This window comes from Podarcis tiliguerta (assembly GCF_965153285.1).
Source record: "Podarcis tiliguerta genome assembly, chromosome: 3".
Taxonomy (NCBI): Eukaryota; Metazoa; Chordata; class Lepidosauria; order Squamata; family Lacertidae; genus Podarcis; species Podarcis tiliguerta.
Window position 1 is genome coordinate 67,060,944 of NC_139536.1, and position 18,375 is coordinate 67,079,318.

The 18,375-nt window shown below is 41.5% G+C and overlaps 1 protein-coding gene across 2 annotated transcripts; it reads left to right on the forward strand.

Moving 5' to 3' along the window:
- Nucleotides 1-399: 399 nt before the first annotated feature.
- GPRC6A (G protein-coupled receptor class C group 6 member A) lies at nt 400-18,047 on the forward strand. Of its 2 annotated transcripts, none has more exons than XM_083435236.1 (6): nt 400-658; nt 4,986-5,289; nt 8,708-9,538; nt 13,444-13,656; nt 14,478-14,601; nt 15,507-18,047. In XM_083435236.1, the coding sequence occupies exons 1-6, from the start codon at nt 465-467 to the stop codon at nt 16,637-16,639; spliced, it is 2,799 nt and encodes a 932-aa protein (XP_083291362.1). In that variant the 5' UTR covers nt 400-464; the 3' UTR covers nt 16,640-18,047. The 2 variants fall into 2 exon arrangements, with proteins under 2 accessions (XP_083291362.1, XP_083291363.1); XM_083435237.1 differs by lacking the exon at nt 400-658 and adding an exon at nt 1,777-3,182.
- The last annotated feature ends 328 nt before the right edge of the window (nt 18,048-18,375 follow it).

The following is an 18,375-nucleotide window of genomic DNA, read 5'->3' on the forward strand; positions in this document are numbered from 1 at the left end:
AGAGAAACAAGAGGTGGAGATGCAGAGACAAACAACAAAAAAAGACAAGAGGTACTCTGAATGTGGGTACTGCAAACCTACATAAAAGAGTGGGAGTGAGTGGAGGACCAAAAATATAGAGCTTCACCAAAATCCTTCTCTAGTTAATTTACTAATACAGCTTTCCTGAGTTTGTAAAAAAGAGTGGCCCTCTGGAGTGATTTGAGTTGTGCACTCTTATTTTATACACCCCCTCCCCCCCCCAGTTTTCCCCAGACCTCCCCCTCCCTCATAAGTCCTCCAGTGGTATCAGTTAAACAGCATGACCCGTCTGAGCTGGTAACCAGCATTTGGTTAAGGCGTGCTTGGCTCCCAGAACAGCCCTGTGTCTTGCTGATGTTTACAGGTGAAATAGGAACTGTGTTGTTGGCAGGGCTGCTTACCTAATTGACTGAAGGCAACTAAAGATCAAATGAAACAGAAACATGGCAATATTTGGTGTGTTGATGCCTGTCTTCCTAATATGCTTTAATATCGGGCAGTCTTGCCGGAATTCTGATGACTTTGTGGGTGCCAGCTCTCCGGGAGATGTTGTCATTGGAGGCTTGTTTGCAATTCATGGCAAGATGTTGCATTCAGAAGAAAACCCCCTCAAGCCAGTGATTGCCAATTGTGCCGGGTGAGTAAGAATATCAACTGTGTCAGGAGAATGAAAAGAGCAGGATGACATGGACATGAATGGAGCAAATGAGAAAAGCGGGGGGGGGGGACCTTTACATTTTTGGAATCTTTAAATCACTGTTTCTTAAAAGGGTATCAGCAATGAAAAGTGTGTGCCTGATATGCCTGGGTAAAATCTAACATGAATGACTGTGAGAGGCTGCAATTACTTTCTACCTCTTATGTTGTGTAATGTTATATGTACTTATCAGGAAGGTAAATGTAATAGGACTTTTGAACTGGCATGCATAGGATTCCACTGTTAGTGTCTTATTGACTTGCACCTCTTTTACGGTATATAACTAGCCCCTGCATTTTTATTACCTCCATACACCACATTTTAATATGGCAGAAAACATAGTATATAACTGGAACCCAGTCTGTATATTGGATTTCTTCTGTACCCAGCATTTTCACTTTGGCCATGCTAAAGCCTGACAATGTACACCTATAAATGTCTTCTCATGAGAAAGCCCTACTAAGTTCAATGGGACTTACTCCCAGAAAAGCGTGGACTTACCTTTGAGTAAATCCCATTGAACTCAGTGGGACTTACTTATGAGTGGAAATGTATAAGCTTGAACTGCAGTGACATAAAATAATAGAGAGCATTTTTGACACAGAACGTGAGTGTTTTCAGAAAGTACAGCTGAATCTCTTTTTCTACATTGCATTGATGTGTCAACATTTTGACAGTGCCAGCAAAAAGGCAATTAACCTGCTGTCCATAGACTGTTTACATTGATGTTACCCAAATGAAACTGATGTGACTACTCAGTAAGAGAGTGTTTTCAGGATTGCAGCATAACTGCTTTTAGGATGGCTGTATAAGTAATCCAGAAATGTATTCAACACATAATCACAGTTTACATTTAATGCAAGTTGTCCTCTTTTAGTTTTAACAAACAAATCAATTATATCTCAATATAAGTGTGTATCACCAAAACCACCACATAGATACCGTATTGAATTACTGACTGATGCTTGGGATAACAGCTTAGCATAACAAAAACCTCCAACTCCTATTGTGAAAAGGAAAGGCAGTTTTTCATAACTGCTGTATATATTGAAACATCAGAACAAGAAAGACTCAAAAGTAAATAGGTATAACCTTCATACTCAACCCTACTAATTAAAATGTATCCCAGTATGTAATTAAAATCACCTCTCCCCAGTTAAATTGTCAAAAGCTCTAAATGGACCAGTTGAACTAAAGCTTGCAGTCTAACATAGTCCCAATCATGTGCTGTATGAGGGGGGAGGGTCATGTATGCCACCTGGGGTGCCAACTTGAATTACTGAGGAGGGCAGGTAAGCCCTGCCCTACATAATCACAAGATGCAGCACACAAACATTTAAATAGTAATACCCATCAACTTTGGGTGCCCCCAGCCCCCTCAAATATCTTTTGGGGGGCCAAAGAGACCTCCACCCCTAGGGGTTGGCTCCTATGTATGTCCCCCAGTACCCCTTGAAGGTAGGGTAGAAGATAGCTAGAGACTGTTAATTGCGTAAGAAACAGGTAAAGCTTTCAGAATTACTGTAGGGCAGTTACAGAAGACTCCTGAGGATGCAGCTCAGCGGTAAAGCACAGTGGTTCGGCCCCTGACCTCTACACCTCAGGTAGAGAGAGTGCTGCTGTTGACATTGAGAGAGATGAATGGTCTGACTCAGTTTGAGGCAGGTTCCTTTGGACCTTCTGTTTCCTGTCCCTTCCCTTATTTAAAATGTAGGGCTCTGTGGGGCCAGACAGTTAGCAAGACAAATCAAAATTGCCCCCTCTCAACAACATGCAGTTTGAAGAGCCCTTCCCTGGATTCCATACAGCACAGCTTCATATGCGGTATTGTGAGATTTAGGGTTTGGGTAGGAGAGTGTTGTGTAATTGGCCCAGAATGATTGCAAATGCTACTTGATAGCTGATGACCAAGTTTCAAGGTGTATCTTCTATTAGGGAAATTGGTAGTAAATTGCCCACGAGGGTTAAGAGATGATTGGAGAAGATGAACCCATTCTCATTCTCCTTCAGCCAGAGGGAAGGGGCATGCGAGATATGAGTGGGAAAACAACAGAAGCATATTAGACAACAGACAACAGACTCTGAGTGGGGCACACAGAGAGAGCCAGAGAGACAGCAATGTCTGAAAAGTGTGTTTTTGGAGGGAGGTGCCCCTCTCTGGAAATCTGATGTGGGGCAGTGGATTTGGCTGCCTATTAAGCCGTCACTCTACCTATGTTTGACCTGTGAATTTGAAAATAAACTCAAAGAAAAACCAAACCTGGGTTAGCACTGCAACCCAGGAACACTGTATCACTTGGAAAAACCAAAACTGGTATTGGCAGTGGGACTGCATTTCTTTGGAGAGAAATTCTGGGTTGGTGTGGTTCAGCCATAATGAAGCATGTAGCAGCAGTTCAAGTTGTTTCAGTAGTAGTAGTAGTAGTAGTAGTAGTAGTAGTAGTAACCTCACATTGATTTTAAGGTAAGCATGAGCAGACAGACTGGAGGTCTCCCAAGTACAACCTCTAGTCTAAGCATCATATAGAGACTCAACATGAGAGGTTTAGTGTTGGCTGTTGCCAGGGTAGTCAGGGCATATTCAGAAGCCCAGCAACAGAGTAGGCAGTTAGGCATGGATAAGAGGAGGGTGCAGGAAGCAGATGAGCTGGTGATGGGCTTAACTGGGAAGATTTGCAGTCTGTAGCAAAGAACCAAGAGGCTTTGTCTGTCTAGGATCCTGGAAATGGTGGCAAGAGGGGGCAAGGAAATGGAAGAGAAGTCCCACAAATGCAGGGAGGGGAAAGAATGTGCAGATGTTGATGCAAGGTTGGGGGGGTACAGTGCATGATGGAAGTGAGAATGAATGGTCATTTGCAGATTACTGTTGACAGATTCTTTTCCATCCCATTTGTGCCCATGGAAGAGAAAGAGCAGGAGGAAAAGATTGGAAGTGTTTCTGCTGAAAGAGCAGCCATTGTGCAGAGACCTGGGCAAGGAAATATCTTTTACTGACTTCTTTGCCCCATAGGTGCTTCACAAATGTGTTACTGGATGGGATAAGGCCCCACCAATTGGTGCACCCTAGAGACATGCTCCAGCAGTTAGATTAAGACAGGATCTTACAAATTACAGCAACAGAAGAGACTGGGATCACTTCAAGATGACAGCCGTATTGAGCATTCATCCCAATTTATTTCTAAGGAGATTAGACAGTGTCAACTATTTATTAAAAAATCATTCCATTTTGTTTGTGGAGAGTTCATATGTAGGGATGGGCAAATCTCTTAGCCTTGGTTTCTCACACTTTCTCATGTTTCCAGTCTTGAGTGCGGTTCTCCACATTTCCACGTCAGTTTGCATTGAAAAAAGTCAACATATAATTTAATAAGCATTCCTCCTGATACACACTTTTTGTGTGCAGTTTTGCCTAATATATGCATTTTTGTAAAGCATACATTCACAAATATTGTTATTTTCACAAATATTGATATTTTCCCCAATATAATGCATTTTGTATGTTACTTTCACGATCATATTCATTTTCATGCTTATTTTACTGTAGTGCATGCATTACACATTACTTGGCAGGGAGCTGCACTGAAGAATTCAGATAACTGCAAATTTTGCAGGATGCCCTGTTTTTCAGTTCTCATATTGTTTTGTGTGAATTAGGTAGGTTCACCTTTAAAGGCCAACTGCAAAATTGAAAATGGTTTTTAAATTTATATACAGCTACCTGTTTTTTATTTATCTCAATATTTATGTGTTTAATGTCTATGAACCTGGTCATTTATCTTGTATAGAAAAAGCTGCTATTGTTTTAAGAAAAGTATGAGCTAGACCAATTTCTTGATACTGTGTGTGTGTTGTGAGATGGAGGAGGTGAGAGAAAGTTAATGAGGTCAGAATGACTGCAGATGCTCCTTGTCACCAGTGGCAAAGATTCCAGACACATCTTATGTTAGGTCAATGGCCCAAGAGGGTAGGAGACAGTTGGGGGTGTGACTCATCCTTATTAAGCTGTGAGTGAAAAACAACAGAAGCAGTATGGAGGAGAAAGACACACACAGAGAGAGCTGAATTTTGGGGCAGTGTAAGCTAACAGCATTGGGAGGGGCGCCATCTTTCTCTAGAGATCTGACATGAATTTCAAAGACTACAAAATGTCATAACCTTCCATGGTGGATACATTCTCAACATATGCACACTGCACATATTAATTTCAAATCATGTGAAGTGAATTTGGGTGACATAACGATAACGGACTTTATGTGTTTCTTGACAGCTTTGAAGTTCAAGTGTTTCTTCAGAGCCTTGCAATGGTCCATGCAATAGAAACAATCAACAACTCTACACTCTTACCTGGAATTAAATTGGGGTATGAAATCTATGACACCTGTGCAGAGGTCACCAGGGCAATGGCTGCAGCTCTGAGGTTCCTGTCCAAGTTCAATGCCTCAAAAGACCTCGTGGAATTCAGGTGCAACTATTCAGACTATACGCCCAGAGTCAAAGCTGTCATAGGTGCCACCTATTCAGAAGTATCTATGTCGGTTGCCAGAGTATTGAATTTGCAGCTTATACCACAGGTAAGTCACTATGAAAAAGTGCTTCTTGCTTTCAACAGGTGGAGTGTTTTAATGAAATTATAGGACTCTGAATATAATTATAAGATGGCTTGGCTGGTGGGTATATAGCAACATGGAAGGGACAACATTCTAGAGTACTAAATACACAATATGCTTATTTCTTGGTTATCATATTTTAACATGGGGTAAAGAAAGAAGGCCACAACTTTATTGCCATGAATTTGGTGTGATGTGGATCGTGAGACTTTGATGGGATTGACATACCTTTGGTGCTCAGTGGAATCACCCAACCTGTTGTTGACTGAGCAGGAGTTTCAATGACCTAAGACAGCACACAGAGTGAGACACCCTGGCAGTGTAGCTTGCTTCTATGTAATTGTGCACTAAGCCTTAGTCTTTGATTCAGATGCACTGTGCTTTGCAATCTCCCTTTCGGCCAGTTCTTTACCTGTCCTACACCTAACGTATGTATGATGTCATATTTGACAGGTAGATATGGCTTGGCCAAAATGGCTGGGGCGGGGGCAGCTAATTAGGCTTGCGGGCTAAAGAGACCCCACCACTGCTTTAGAATACCAGGGGACTGTCATGGTTCTGAACTGGAGAAGGAGCCAGCTCAAACTGAGGCTGGTGTGCCACCCACCAGCTGGGAGTCAAACCAGGCTCTTGATGCTGGTGTTCGCTTGCACATGGTCAAGATCCTAGGCTCCTCTCCTGTTGCACTGGCCTTTTGAATGTCAGAAGGCATGTTTATTGAGGTGAGCGACAATTCAACGATGTGATCTCCACAAGCAATCTGACAGGGCTGCGTGCCAACAACATTTTTGCATCTTCTGACAAAGTCATTTGGCACCACAGGTTTTTGTTCATCTTACTTGATTGTTTTATCTTCATTCACCCTGGTGCCGCAGCTATGGAGCTGCCAAGAAGGATAGCAAATGTGTGCGTAGGCAAATAAAACAAACATCAAACCCACCCCCCACCATGCACACACACACACACATGTAGGGATTAGCAGTAAGTCAGGCTTGAATGACTTAATATCCCATTTGCAGTAATAAACTTGCCAACTGATTCCCCCCGCCCCCATATATGTGGTTGCGAGCTGTTTATATTTCAGTGAACCACAATTCTAAAAGAAACACAAAACCCTGGATTGAAAGACTTAACAAAACCATATAAGGATTTATGAACATAAACATGTTTTAAGAGTCTCCAATAGGGTGCACAGATCACAACTGGCAGCCACATACTGGTTCTGTCATGTGCTGAGCTGTTTATATGCAGCTCACTATCAGATCAGGAGACTTTACCCCACAACAAGATATCTGCCCTGCTCGCTGCCTCAATGAAAGCTTTGAGAAAGTTGCACAGTCTGTAAGGTGAGCCGCTGAATAGAGATTTCTTGCCACCACGTACCACATGTTGCAATTAACAGCAGCCACCGCATGGCAGCTGCCTTGTGTGTTCCTGCTTGAATTGGGGGGGGGGGGCATGGGCTGAGTGCACAATAGAACTTCAAAGTGCATTTGAAGCACATTTTTCCCCTCAAAGAATTTTGGGCGCTAGATTTTAAGGGTTGGTGGGAAATGCAACTCTGTGTGGGGTAAAGCACCATGCGCAGAATTCTTCCAGTGGGGAAATGTGCTTTGGATGTGCTTTAAAGATATGGTGTGTGCACAGTTAATCTTCAAACTGAACAGAAACTGTAGCGACAGTATGAATGGTATGTAGAAACAAAACACTGCATTAGCCCAGATGTGCGTTTGTTTTTTTCAGATGACCTATCCTTGGGTAACCCTTTCCATATCTTTTTGAAAGTTAGGCACAGAATCTCTATGTGTTGCAGAGGACTCTGTGGTGTTGGTGTTGGGGGGGGGGGTGTGTCATGTAGGGTACTGGCTGCCAGCCATGATACTAAACCTCACTCTGACCTGCATGAAATGAGTAAAAAAAGCAAATGTAGAGTTTCAAGAAGCAGGTTTTGAAAATCCTTAATCTGAGAAAACATTTCTATCTGAACGCAAACTCTACTGTTCGCCTGGCGAGATGAAGCAATATGTTCATTTGCGTCTCCAGGCAGGTACAAAGTCTTGCTACCAGCCTAAAATACAGCTGAAGTTCAGTTAGAAGAAACTTCTCTTGGATTCAGCCCACCATGCAGATAAGGAGAGTGGTGCATGCTCTGTTGGAGATCCTTACTCTGGGATATGCATTTTAAAGATAGCGGTGGATGAAACAGCCTATTTCCATCCTGTCAGTTTTTCCTATGTACAGAAAGAATCTATGCTACCCCATTTAAATGTGGATTTAAAAAAAATACCCTTCAAATCTGCAGAGTTCTACTAAAAATAAAAACTGGGTACAGTCATACCTCGGATTACAGACGCTTCAGGTTGTGTGTTTTCGGGTTGCGCACTGGGCCAAACCCGGAAGTACCGGAACAGGTTGCTTCTGGGTTTCGGTGCTCACACATGCACAGAAGCGCTAAATCATCCTCTGCACATGCGCAGAAGCACCGAATCGCGACTCGCATGTGTGCACACACGGGTTGCAAACACTGGGGGTTGCGAACGTGCCTCCCACACTGATCACATTCGCAACCCAAGTGTCCACTGTACTTATGAGGGGGTTAGAAGATTGTCATTGTTCTTCCTTTCTTTCTTTTTAAATAATCAACTGCTTAGAACAGCTAGTCACTTTACCATGTTTATCCAGTTAAAAAAGTATTTTTAAATGCTCTCAGGATGCAACCATATGTTATAAGGTCCATAATGTCCATAATGTAATGTCATTGTATTGTTGTTAGGTTATTGGACCCATGTGTGTATCGGCTCATAGATTATGCACTCTAATTCACATTTCTGTGTCCAATCCATGCATGGGTTGTTGTTTTGCAGGGATGTGTGTGTGTGTCAGGTAAGTTTCAAAGGTAGAGCAAACCAGAATCCTCCAACACCCTTGTTGGAGGAGTACATTGCTTGAAACCAATAAGGTGGCTGTGTAAAGTTGGCTAGTGTGAAAGCAGGAAACTGGACTAGCTAAGCCTTTCGTTTGATCCACCAGGGTTTTCTTTTCAGTCATGATATTCCCAGTGTTGAAATGGTGGTAATGCTTTGGGGGTCCTGCCCAGAAAATGTGTTGCAATGGCCCATAAGTGGAGAAGGCTATTTCAAGCAGCTTTTGGTGGTGTCTGAGGCAGGAGGCCACCATGCTGCATTTCACTCAAACTGACATATATCTGTTGGAGCGTAAGAGCACTTAGATAAAAAATGCAGCAGGAGTTGAGAGAGTGAATTATAGCCATCTCGGCTTCCCCCTTTGCAACAGCTTATTTGATGCTTCTAAGAACTTGAACCCTGGGTCTATAACGAAGCATTCCTGTGTCTATAACGTAGCTGTTTTGTTATCTCTGCAGGTGAGTCACGCTTCAACTGCAGAAATCCTTAGTGATAAAGTCCGCTTCCCGACTTTTCTGCGCACCGTGCCTAGTGATTCTTATCAGACGAAAGCGATGGCACGACTGATCCACAGGTCAGGGTGGAACTGGATTGGAATCATAGCCACCGACGATGACTTTGGGCGCCTCGCTGTGGAGAGCTTCGGGTTACAGGCAATGGCAAACAATGTCTGCATTGCATTTAAAGAAATGCTGCCAGCTTATCTCTCGGACAGCACCATTCATGGCAAAATTAATCAAGCTCTTGAGAAGATTGTCAAGGAAACCAGGGTAAACGTCATTGTTGTCTTTCTCAGGCAATTCCACGTAATGAGATTGTTCCGAAAAGCAATTGAGAGGAACATAAATAAGACCTGGATTGCAAGTGATAACTGGTCAGCAGCTGTCAAGATTAGCACCATTCCAAATATCAGTCGCCTGGGGAAAGTGGTTGGATTTACATTCAAAAGTGGCAACATGTCATCTTTCCACGACTTCTTGAGCAATCTACATACAGCCCCCAATGGAAACAACACGTTCTCAATGGAATACAACACTCTTATGGCAGCATGCTCGCATATAAACGATCAGGATTTGAGCAAGTGCATTGGTAATTACTCTGTTGAGAGAGTTCTACAGAACCGCACTAAACCAAGTAACCAGTTTCGGAGAGAGGAATTTCTCATTGCAAACATCGAACCAGGATTTATCCATAGCACCATGCTAGCTGTGTATGCAATTGCAAATGCGATTCGGAATCAGTGCAGGGCCAGAAACTGCAAAGACCCATATGCTTTTGCCCCTTGGGAGGTATGGTTTAAACATATTTTTATTACACATATTTTTCCACGCTTTTCATCTCTTCCTTTCCAACATTTCCAAGCACAAACCATTTGGCAAGAGGGTATTACTTGAACAATTCAATATTTTCATTCTCGTTACTCTATCGGGGTTGCAGCAGCTTAAAGATTTGACACATTTGACTTAAACTTTAACATTTGTATAAATCACTGCCAAAAAGTCTCAACAAGATTTTTAAAATCTTAGCTGAAACCTATCCGAGCTTAACCCCTGAAAATGAAAGCCAGTGCATACAGGTGGGTCATTATGCTTCATGCTTTTGCTCAAGAATAGAAAAAAATTATTAATCAACTTTTCAGAAAGTATTGCATCCCTTGTTTTATATTCCCTCCCAACAATCCTGTTATCTTCTTTACAATTATTTCTGCTTAATCTTGGGGAGAACTGGAATTGCAATCCCAGGGCAACACACCTGCTGAAACCTTACTGAGGCCTGTGCTGGTTACTGATGGCAGCTTTCCTCATAACTTCTTTAAAAGTTTAATTTTCATACAATCATATATTTGTATACCTGTGAGGGACCCTGAGGGTTCTAGTTCTACCCCATTCCATGCAGGAATCTCAGTTTAAGCATCCAAGAGAGATGTTAATCCAAGCTCTGCTTAAAACCCCCAGATGAAGGAGAGTCCACACCTTCCAAAGTAGTCCATTCCATTGCTGAACAGCTCACAACACCAGAAAGGTCTTCCTAATGTTTAGTTGGAATGTCCTTTCTTGTAATTTGAATCCATTGGTTCGGGTCCTACCCTCCAGAGCAGCAGGTTGCTCCATCATCCATGTGACAGCCTTTCAGATATTTGAAGGTGGCTATCATATCACCTCTGAATTGTTTTGTACTGACTGTTAATGCTGCTGGGTTTATTTTATTGCCACTGTTTTTTCAACTCGTGTTGTAAACTACCCTGATGTTTTCACAATAGGCAGCATATAAATATTTGTAATAAAGAAGACCACATCTGTCCAGAACAAACCCAACCAGCTGGTTTTGTTCCTTCTGCAAATCTCCTCACCTACATTTTGACACTGTTTGAGATACGTTGATCCGGTGAGCGTATTAATATGCATGAATCTCTGGGTTTTTGAGTCTTCATGCTGAAGGGTCATGTGGGGTCTGGGGTCAGACATTGCTGCAGTGCTGAGACTATATTGTGGTAATCAGAATCTTTTGCTCTAGTGTTGACACACAACTAATGTTGTTCTTCTTTACCTAAGTATCCAGAAGACATTCTTAAAATCACATCGTTACAACACATATATTGATATCCATTTTATGAAAATGTTACTGTTGTGGCTTTCCCAAAACATTCTGGGTTTTGTGTTGTGTGGTGAGGGTGCTTTCAAGTCTCCCCCCCCCCCCCGAGCTTCCCAGATCCCTCCATGTGAAGATTTGTCCAGTATTTCCGTTAGTGTTATACAGTATTGCAGATCTCCTCCCACAGCATATTCAGTCTGAGTTAGGGATGGAGGAATAATATGTTTTACATGGATCTGAGTGAGCATTGCCCTGCACCAGACCTCTTCCTGTACTGGGTATCCACTTATGACCAAGCCACTTGCGCAATTCAATGTGAAATCATTTGCAAAAAAATATGCACAACATATTTATTTCACCAAATTTATCTAATACCTAAAAGTGGTTTACATAGATGAGTCAACGCTCCTGTGGAACTATGTTTTTGAAGCATAATTTTGTAAGCATGAATACATCAGGATTTTTATACATACATACATACATACATACATGTGTTTGTGTGTTGCTTTCTTTAGGAAACCAGGAATGTATATGCATATAATATTATCAATATCAGAATGCATATAACGATGTGCAAAACAAGGCTGGTCGGGGACACGGATTAATTGTTAAACCACTGCGTGAATTTTACCTCAGACAGCAGTTGTTGGGGAAAGGGGCATAGTGGGATTCCCAGCCATTCTCCTCTGTTGGGAATGTACAGCTATGAGTGCCATGGGCCTGTCCTGTGAGCCCTAAACTAGCTTGCTGTCCTCAGGTACACTGGAGGAGACATTTCTGTTGCTATTGTTAAAGTAAGATTTAACTGCTAGTCCACTCAGTTTCTATATGTGGAATGAAGGGGTACCATCTTGCCCTTGGCCTTGGGCAGAAAAATGTATTGGATCTGGCCTGGGAAGCGGGTAATTTTATTTGGGATCGTGGGCTGTGGGGAACGCTAAGCACTCCATATCCCCTCTCTGCCATCCCCAGCTGCAATTTAGATGGGAAAAGGAGATATAAAGGCAATGCTACTTGGAAAGGGAAGTGTTAAACTGGTGAGGTTGATTCCAAGAGAGGACAGACAGGACATAGAAAAGCACAATCTGAAAAATAGAGTGATCCAATTGACCAGAATAGAAACCACACAGCTTTTGTATTGATTTAAAAAGAACTCTGATGTTCCTAACCTCTGAAAAGAAATAGGGGAAAACATGAAAGGGGGATATTTTGTTCAAGACACTGTGCAGGTGCCCCATAAAAAGTGAGTGAACGAAGTGTGCCCATTCCGCAGTAAATGCCCAATGTGGAGGCAGCCAAAGCTAGAGAGGAACATTAGGCAAATAAATGAGAATTGACTGCCTTTATCTAGGGACCTGGGCAGCAGTACTCTCTTCTGCATTTTTTACATAGTTAACCAACGTTTATTTTAAGATAAACAAAGTTGAAGCACCATGACTGCATGTGACTCTTTAGCTTTCTTTGACCTTCTGTGACTGAAGAAAGATTTTTGTTGTTGCCTAAACTTCTTTTTTCAGGGAAAGATATACTAAGGGGTAGAAGGATATATCAATTTCATTTCTCTCAGTTTTTCATTTTTAAGAAAACTTTAATTCAGTCCTACATGTTTCTGGTGCAATTTGTGATTTATTTATTTTTAAAATCAGCATCAGTGTGGACTTTTCACTAATGTACATATTTTTGCAAGCAATTTTCCCTGATACAATGCATTTTTGTTATCTTCACTAATGTCTTCATTTTTAAATGCACACTTTCCCCTCATATATACATTTTTGTAAACATTATTTGGTTGGACAACTGCATCGCAAAATTCAGAAAAGTGCAAATTCCCAAGGATAGCTGTGTTTCAGTTCTCAGATTCACCTTTAAATGAGAACTGAATCTAATTTATCCTCCACTCCCAGACCACAAGGTTACATTTTTTTAGCAGAGGAGAAATGAAATGTCATACACAAATAGGAAATTTATGAAACATTTGGATACATTTTTTCTTCATTTTGAATGTCTTCAATTTTAAACTTTTGTTTATGAAATTAGACTTCAGAGTACTTTTTTTAAAAAATAGCTTACCTCTTGCGCCTTGAAAGCATTAGCCATAGGGCAATAACATTAGACTAGTAAATGTGAATATTCAACACTTTGACAACTTCCCCCCAGAATGATCCTTTTCCAGCTCTACTTTGTTAATGGGAAAGCAGCTTCACAAGTGATTCTTAGAGCTGCTTTTCATGCCCATAATAAACACGATTCCAAATTGGAAAATGGAATCTGGACATTCTAAAATACTCAGGAAAGATGAGTCTGGAAATAAAACATATAAGCAAAGAGGTGAGAACAGTCACACCGTGATCAGTCTGATAGAGATTAGTCACATAACAAGTAATTATAGAATCATTTTTTTATTGGGAATCCTTTCTGCAAACTGATAAAAATCAAGTTGCCCAGATACGACTATAATGAGTGAAGTGATCTGACCTCTGGAAGCATTTCTTTTTCTTCTGATATATTTTTGATTTGTACTGCCCCTCTATAAAATGCTACTATATGCCATCTCTCTTCCCTAAGCACTGGTTTGCATCACTATTCGCTTTTATCCCTGCAGTTGCTTGAAGAACTGAAAGAAATCAGGTTCACTGACAATGAAAGGGAAGTCTATTTCGACTCTCACGGAGACATCAACACAGGCTATGATGTGCTGGTTTGGAAGGAAATTGATGGGCGGATGGTGATTTCCAACATAGCAGAGTACGACCTTGAGAAAGATGACTTCATCTTTGCAGATGAGGAAGATGAAATGGAGTTCCTGAATCTAAAGGTATTTAGAGGCACACAGATAAAACCGAAGGGGTTTTAAGCCCTTCTGGATTTACCCTCTTGTTTTCAAATTTTTTGGTTGAAAGAATGGAAAGCAGCAACTAGGGAAACAAAACAGAAGAGGATGTCATTACAACTGACTTATTGAACAGAATGGTATTAATGTGATGGTTACACCAACAGCATTTTATCCAATGTCAGTTGTGATGAGCTTGTAATTCTAAATAGGCAGGAATTAGTGCAAGCTGCAAGTGGATGCTGTGTGATTCGCAAAATACAGTGTGCCTGCTGAATGTACACCCAAGACCCACAATTTGCATATGTCATGCATGCTTAAACTTGGATCAAGTCTTAGTCATGATTTGAGTAGACCCACTGAAATCAATGGGACTTAAGCTCAACACGACTAATGAAAGTTCCAAACTTTTCAAAAGTTTGTTTATGCAGAGTGCCCGCCCCCATTTCACCGCAACACGGGAGAGTGCACTGACAACCTTTCAGTGTATGGCCAGTGACTCCCCTCCAACTCAGCCCCTTTAATGGGGGAGCCAACTGTGTGCTGTCAGGTAGGCTCCACCCCTTTTAACTACGTGAAGAGCTCCACCTCCCCCCACCACAGATAGGTTCATTAGAACTGAGATTTGACTAGAACCTTAAAGGGCTGTGACATGGGGAGGTGGACCAGGAACTTCTGTTGTCTCAGGGATTGGGGTGCTGCGCGCGGCCACACAAAGGGTGCCCTCCAGTTGATGGGCGAGGGCCATTGTTGATTATTTTAGAATGCAAGATCTCCAGGTTTCGTTTGCCTCTTTTGTTTTACAGAACATTCAGTCCAAATGCTCCAGCAAATGCAGCCCAGGACAGGTGAAGAAAGTTTCCGCAAGCCCACATACCTGCTGCTACGAGTGTATAAGCTGCCCCGAAAACTATTACACTAATAAATCAGGTGTGGAATCTGAATGAATTTAGGCTTTATCAGAACAGAATGTTTGCTTAAGAATAATAATTTTAATGTATTTTTCTGTGAATAAAATATATTGTTGATTGTTTCAGGAGCCATAGAAATTGTGGGGTGGCAGGTGGGGGGCAGACAAAAGCAACCTGTATTCACATGCACAATCCAACTAAAGTACATTTTCTGAAAAAGCACTGAAGTGAAGTGCCCTCTATTTCTAGCCACTGTGACTCAGTTAAGTGGCACGGGCAACAGTCCTCTGCTGGAACACCTGAATCCCAGTTCCAGCTGAAAAGGCCTGGCTTCGGTGTGACTACATTAACTTAAATCAGGGGTACGTGATTTACCTGAGGACACATTTGGAAATCTAATAAACTGTTGTGGGCACCACAGAGCACCCATTTCACAGGGTAACAACTGGTGATCCTCAGACACCACCTCAAAATCATATGCACCCCTCAAAAACCAAATAAAAATAAAAAAACAGGCAAAACCCCCTCCAAAAAATAGGTACCCCCAACACCACAAAGACCAAAAACCCCTCAGTTAAAACAACATTGGGAAATGGGCTTTAGAAGGTGCCAAGAGATGCATCTGAGGGTGCTGTGGTACCCATGGGGAGCCCCATGTTAAATACTGAATGTAATGGATCTAAACATGATTGTATTATTTTTCTATATGCATGTATATATTTTTACATTGCTCACAAAGATAGGCTATTGATCAGTCTATAAATGCAGTTGTTGTTTGCTAATAATATGATTTGGCTCTCAAAACAAAATGAGTTCATTATAATGGACCACAATTGTGCATTAAATTGCCCTAATCTCTTCAATAAGATGCACAGCACTGCTAGGAGCTAGTTGTCAAGAAGTCTCTTGTTTCTCTCTGCACAGATATGGATTACTGCATTTTATGCAACAACAGGACACACTGGGCCCCTGTGAACAGTTCGAGGTGCTATAGGAAGATGGTTCAGTACCTCAACTGGAATGACTGGTTTGCTATTTTGTTACTGGTACTCTCTGCCCTTGGAATTGTGTTGATTTGCAGCATTATCATAATATTTACTAGAAACGTGGACACTCCTGTTGTAAAGGCATCGGGCGGCTTGACTGTCTGCTATGTCATCCTCCTCTGTCATTTCCTTGCTTTTGTGAGCACAGGCTTCTTCATCGGCAAGCCCATGGCGTACAAATGTAAAACCCGGCAAGCTCTCTTTGGCATCAGCTTTGCGCTCTGCATTTCGTGCATTTTAATTAAGTCTCTGAAAATCCTGCTGGCCTTCAGCTTTGATCCCAAGTTACAAAAATGGCTGAAGGGCCTCTACAAGCCCATTCCCATCGTGTCCTTTTGCACGGGGATTCAGGTCATGATTTGTGCCGTCTGGATCAGCGTTCGAAGCCCTTTTGTGGATGAGAACTTCTCCATCCGGAGAGTTATTATCCTGGAATGTAACGAGGGTTCGGCTGTAGCCCTGGGGATCATGCTGGGTTATATAGCTCTTTTGGCGTTCATATGCTTCATATGCGCCTTCAAAGGTAGGAAGCTACCTGAGAACTACAACGAAGCCAAATTCATAACGTTTGGCATGCTAATCTACTTCATTGCGTGGATTACATTTATCCCCGTCTACACAACTACTTTTGGCAAGTACTTGCCAGCGGTGGAAATCATTGTCATTTTAATATCCAACTATGGGATCCTGTGCTGTACATTCCTCCCCAAGTGCTACATCATACAGTATAAGCAAGAGACAAATACCAAGTCGGCCTTCCTAAAAATGCTTTACAATTATTCGTCCAAAAGTGCAGGGAGTCTAAGCGTAAACCAAAGTTCTCTGGACTCGAAAAGTGAGACGCCTCCAATTCCCAGTGCAAATGCTTGTTGCAAAACTAAGGGTCAGAAAAATTGGGTGAATGGCAGCTGCCATTTCCAGGCATCTGGGTACAGGGAGATCAGGAGGGAATTGCAACCCACAAATGCAGCAGGGCCCACCATCCCAAGAAGAAGACTCTCTAGCATATGAAGCAGTTGTGGTAGGAAATGTAGTTTTAGGACAAGCAAACCTTCTTTGATCTCCCCATAAGTCAGCCTTCCACAACCTGTGGTCTTTCAAATGTTATTGGACTACAAATCACATCATCCCCAACCATTGGCTATGCTAGCTGGGGCTGATGGAAGTTGGAGTCCGCCGCTTAGAGTGTTAAAAAATAAATTAAATGGTTACACATGTAGGTTTATTTTGCATGGCAACCACACACAAAAATGTCCAAAGAAAGAGTTCAAATGATGAAGCTTTATGGCATGTCCTTCGACAATAATTGCATTCCATACATGCTTCCATCCCAATGGAGAGGCTGAATGACAAAAGTTAAGGGGAAGATGTATTTTATTATACAAATAAAAGCCAAATGACAATTATGCTTTGAAGACACCTAGCGCCCAAAGGTAAAAGACCTCATTATAAAGTTTATGGTGCAAACAACCATGGATCAAGTACTTCATTGTCATTTGAATTGGTTGCACCATTAGCCCTTAGTGTTGCTGGCTGATTAGCTTCCAGTACAAGATTTCCCACAACTGCACAGATAACTTTTCTATGTTAACCCTGATTTTACTTTTATGTGTGTAAATCGGAAGTTGAACTCTTTGACAAAATATCAGGTCTATAATTAATCTCACAGTAATTCCATTTATAAGTAATTATATGAGAAAACACATTTAAAATGCTTAGCAAGTTGTCTCTGTCACATTTGCTTTTTCCTAGTGGATTTGGGTTCCCATGGCTGGAATCACATATCATTAGACCAGTATTTTCTTCATCAGTAACCCTATATATTTAATCATAGGGTGAAACAGTGACCTCCTTGGAGCAAATGAGAACTTCCATTGAACTTTTTAGGGGGCAGTTCTGCACCCATTATTCTTGCTGCAAAGCCACACCTTATGTGCACGTATATGCACAAATTTAGGAGTAATGTGATTCATAGAAATTAAATTTGTAGGACAATCCTGTACCTACTTACCTGGGAGTAGGCCACATCAACCTCAGTGGGGCTTACTTCTGTGTAGGCTTGCATAGGATTGCACGGTACCTATGTGTGTGATCTCTGAGCCTTTGGGAAAATGTGTGAAGATTCACACACACACACACACAACCACTTGTAAATATTTGTTTGTAAATGCTGTTACCAATACCTCAGAAGTCCTCAGTGTTAAGCATTTTGCCGTTGAAAGCTGTCTGTGTCTGTGGCTTTACATCCATCTGAAAGTGACAAAACTATAACATTTTAATAAAATATCGACTTTTTTTCAGCAGCTGGCTACTTACAGCATTGTTGAATGGATGTATGTGTACTGGGATCTTCTCATTATAAAGGAATACAAATATACTGCTATTAAAAATAAACTTTTAAATTTATGTTCTTCCTGGACATTTCTTGTGAGCAATCAGTTATTTATTGATTGATTTATTGCACTTATGGAAAGCTTTCCATCCATAGATCTCTTCATAATCTTCTGACATGTACATGAATGATGATTAAGAAAAGAAGGAAGAAGTAAAGATTCATGGACAGTCTAGGCTGCTTTGTGTGAACTGTGAACAAACATTAGCAAGACTCATCTGTGGGTTGTGCATTGCAGGGGAAGATTTGTAGTGGTTGGAAAGCTTTCTTTCAGGGAAGTTTCGCCCTGTTTTTGAAGAGGTCACAGTTCCCACAGAACACTGTTTGAGAATCAGCATGTTAGGTTAACAACTGA

What these genes read in the sequence shown, in the direction of transcription:
- GPRC6A (XM_083435236.1), top strand. Translation starts at nt 465, where the DNA reads ATGGCAATATTTGGTGTGTTGATGCCTGTCTTCCTAATATGCTTTAAT. An exon ending in GTGATTGCCAATTGTGCCGG is followed by an intron (nt 659 to 4,985) that starts GTGAGTAAGAAT and finishes GTTTCTTGACAG; the next exon opens with CTTTGAAGTTCAAGTGTTTC. An exon ending in ATGCTTTTGCCCCTTGGGAG is followed by an intron (nt 9,539 to 13,443) that starts GTATGGTTTAAA and finishes TTATCCCTGCAG; the next exon opens with TTGCTTGAAGAACTGAAAGA.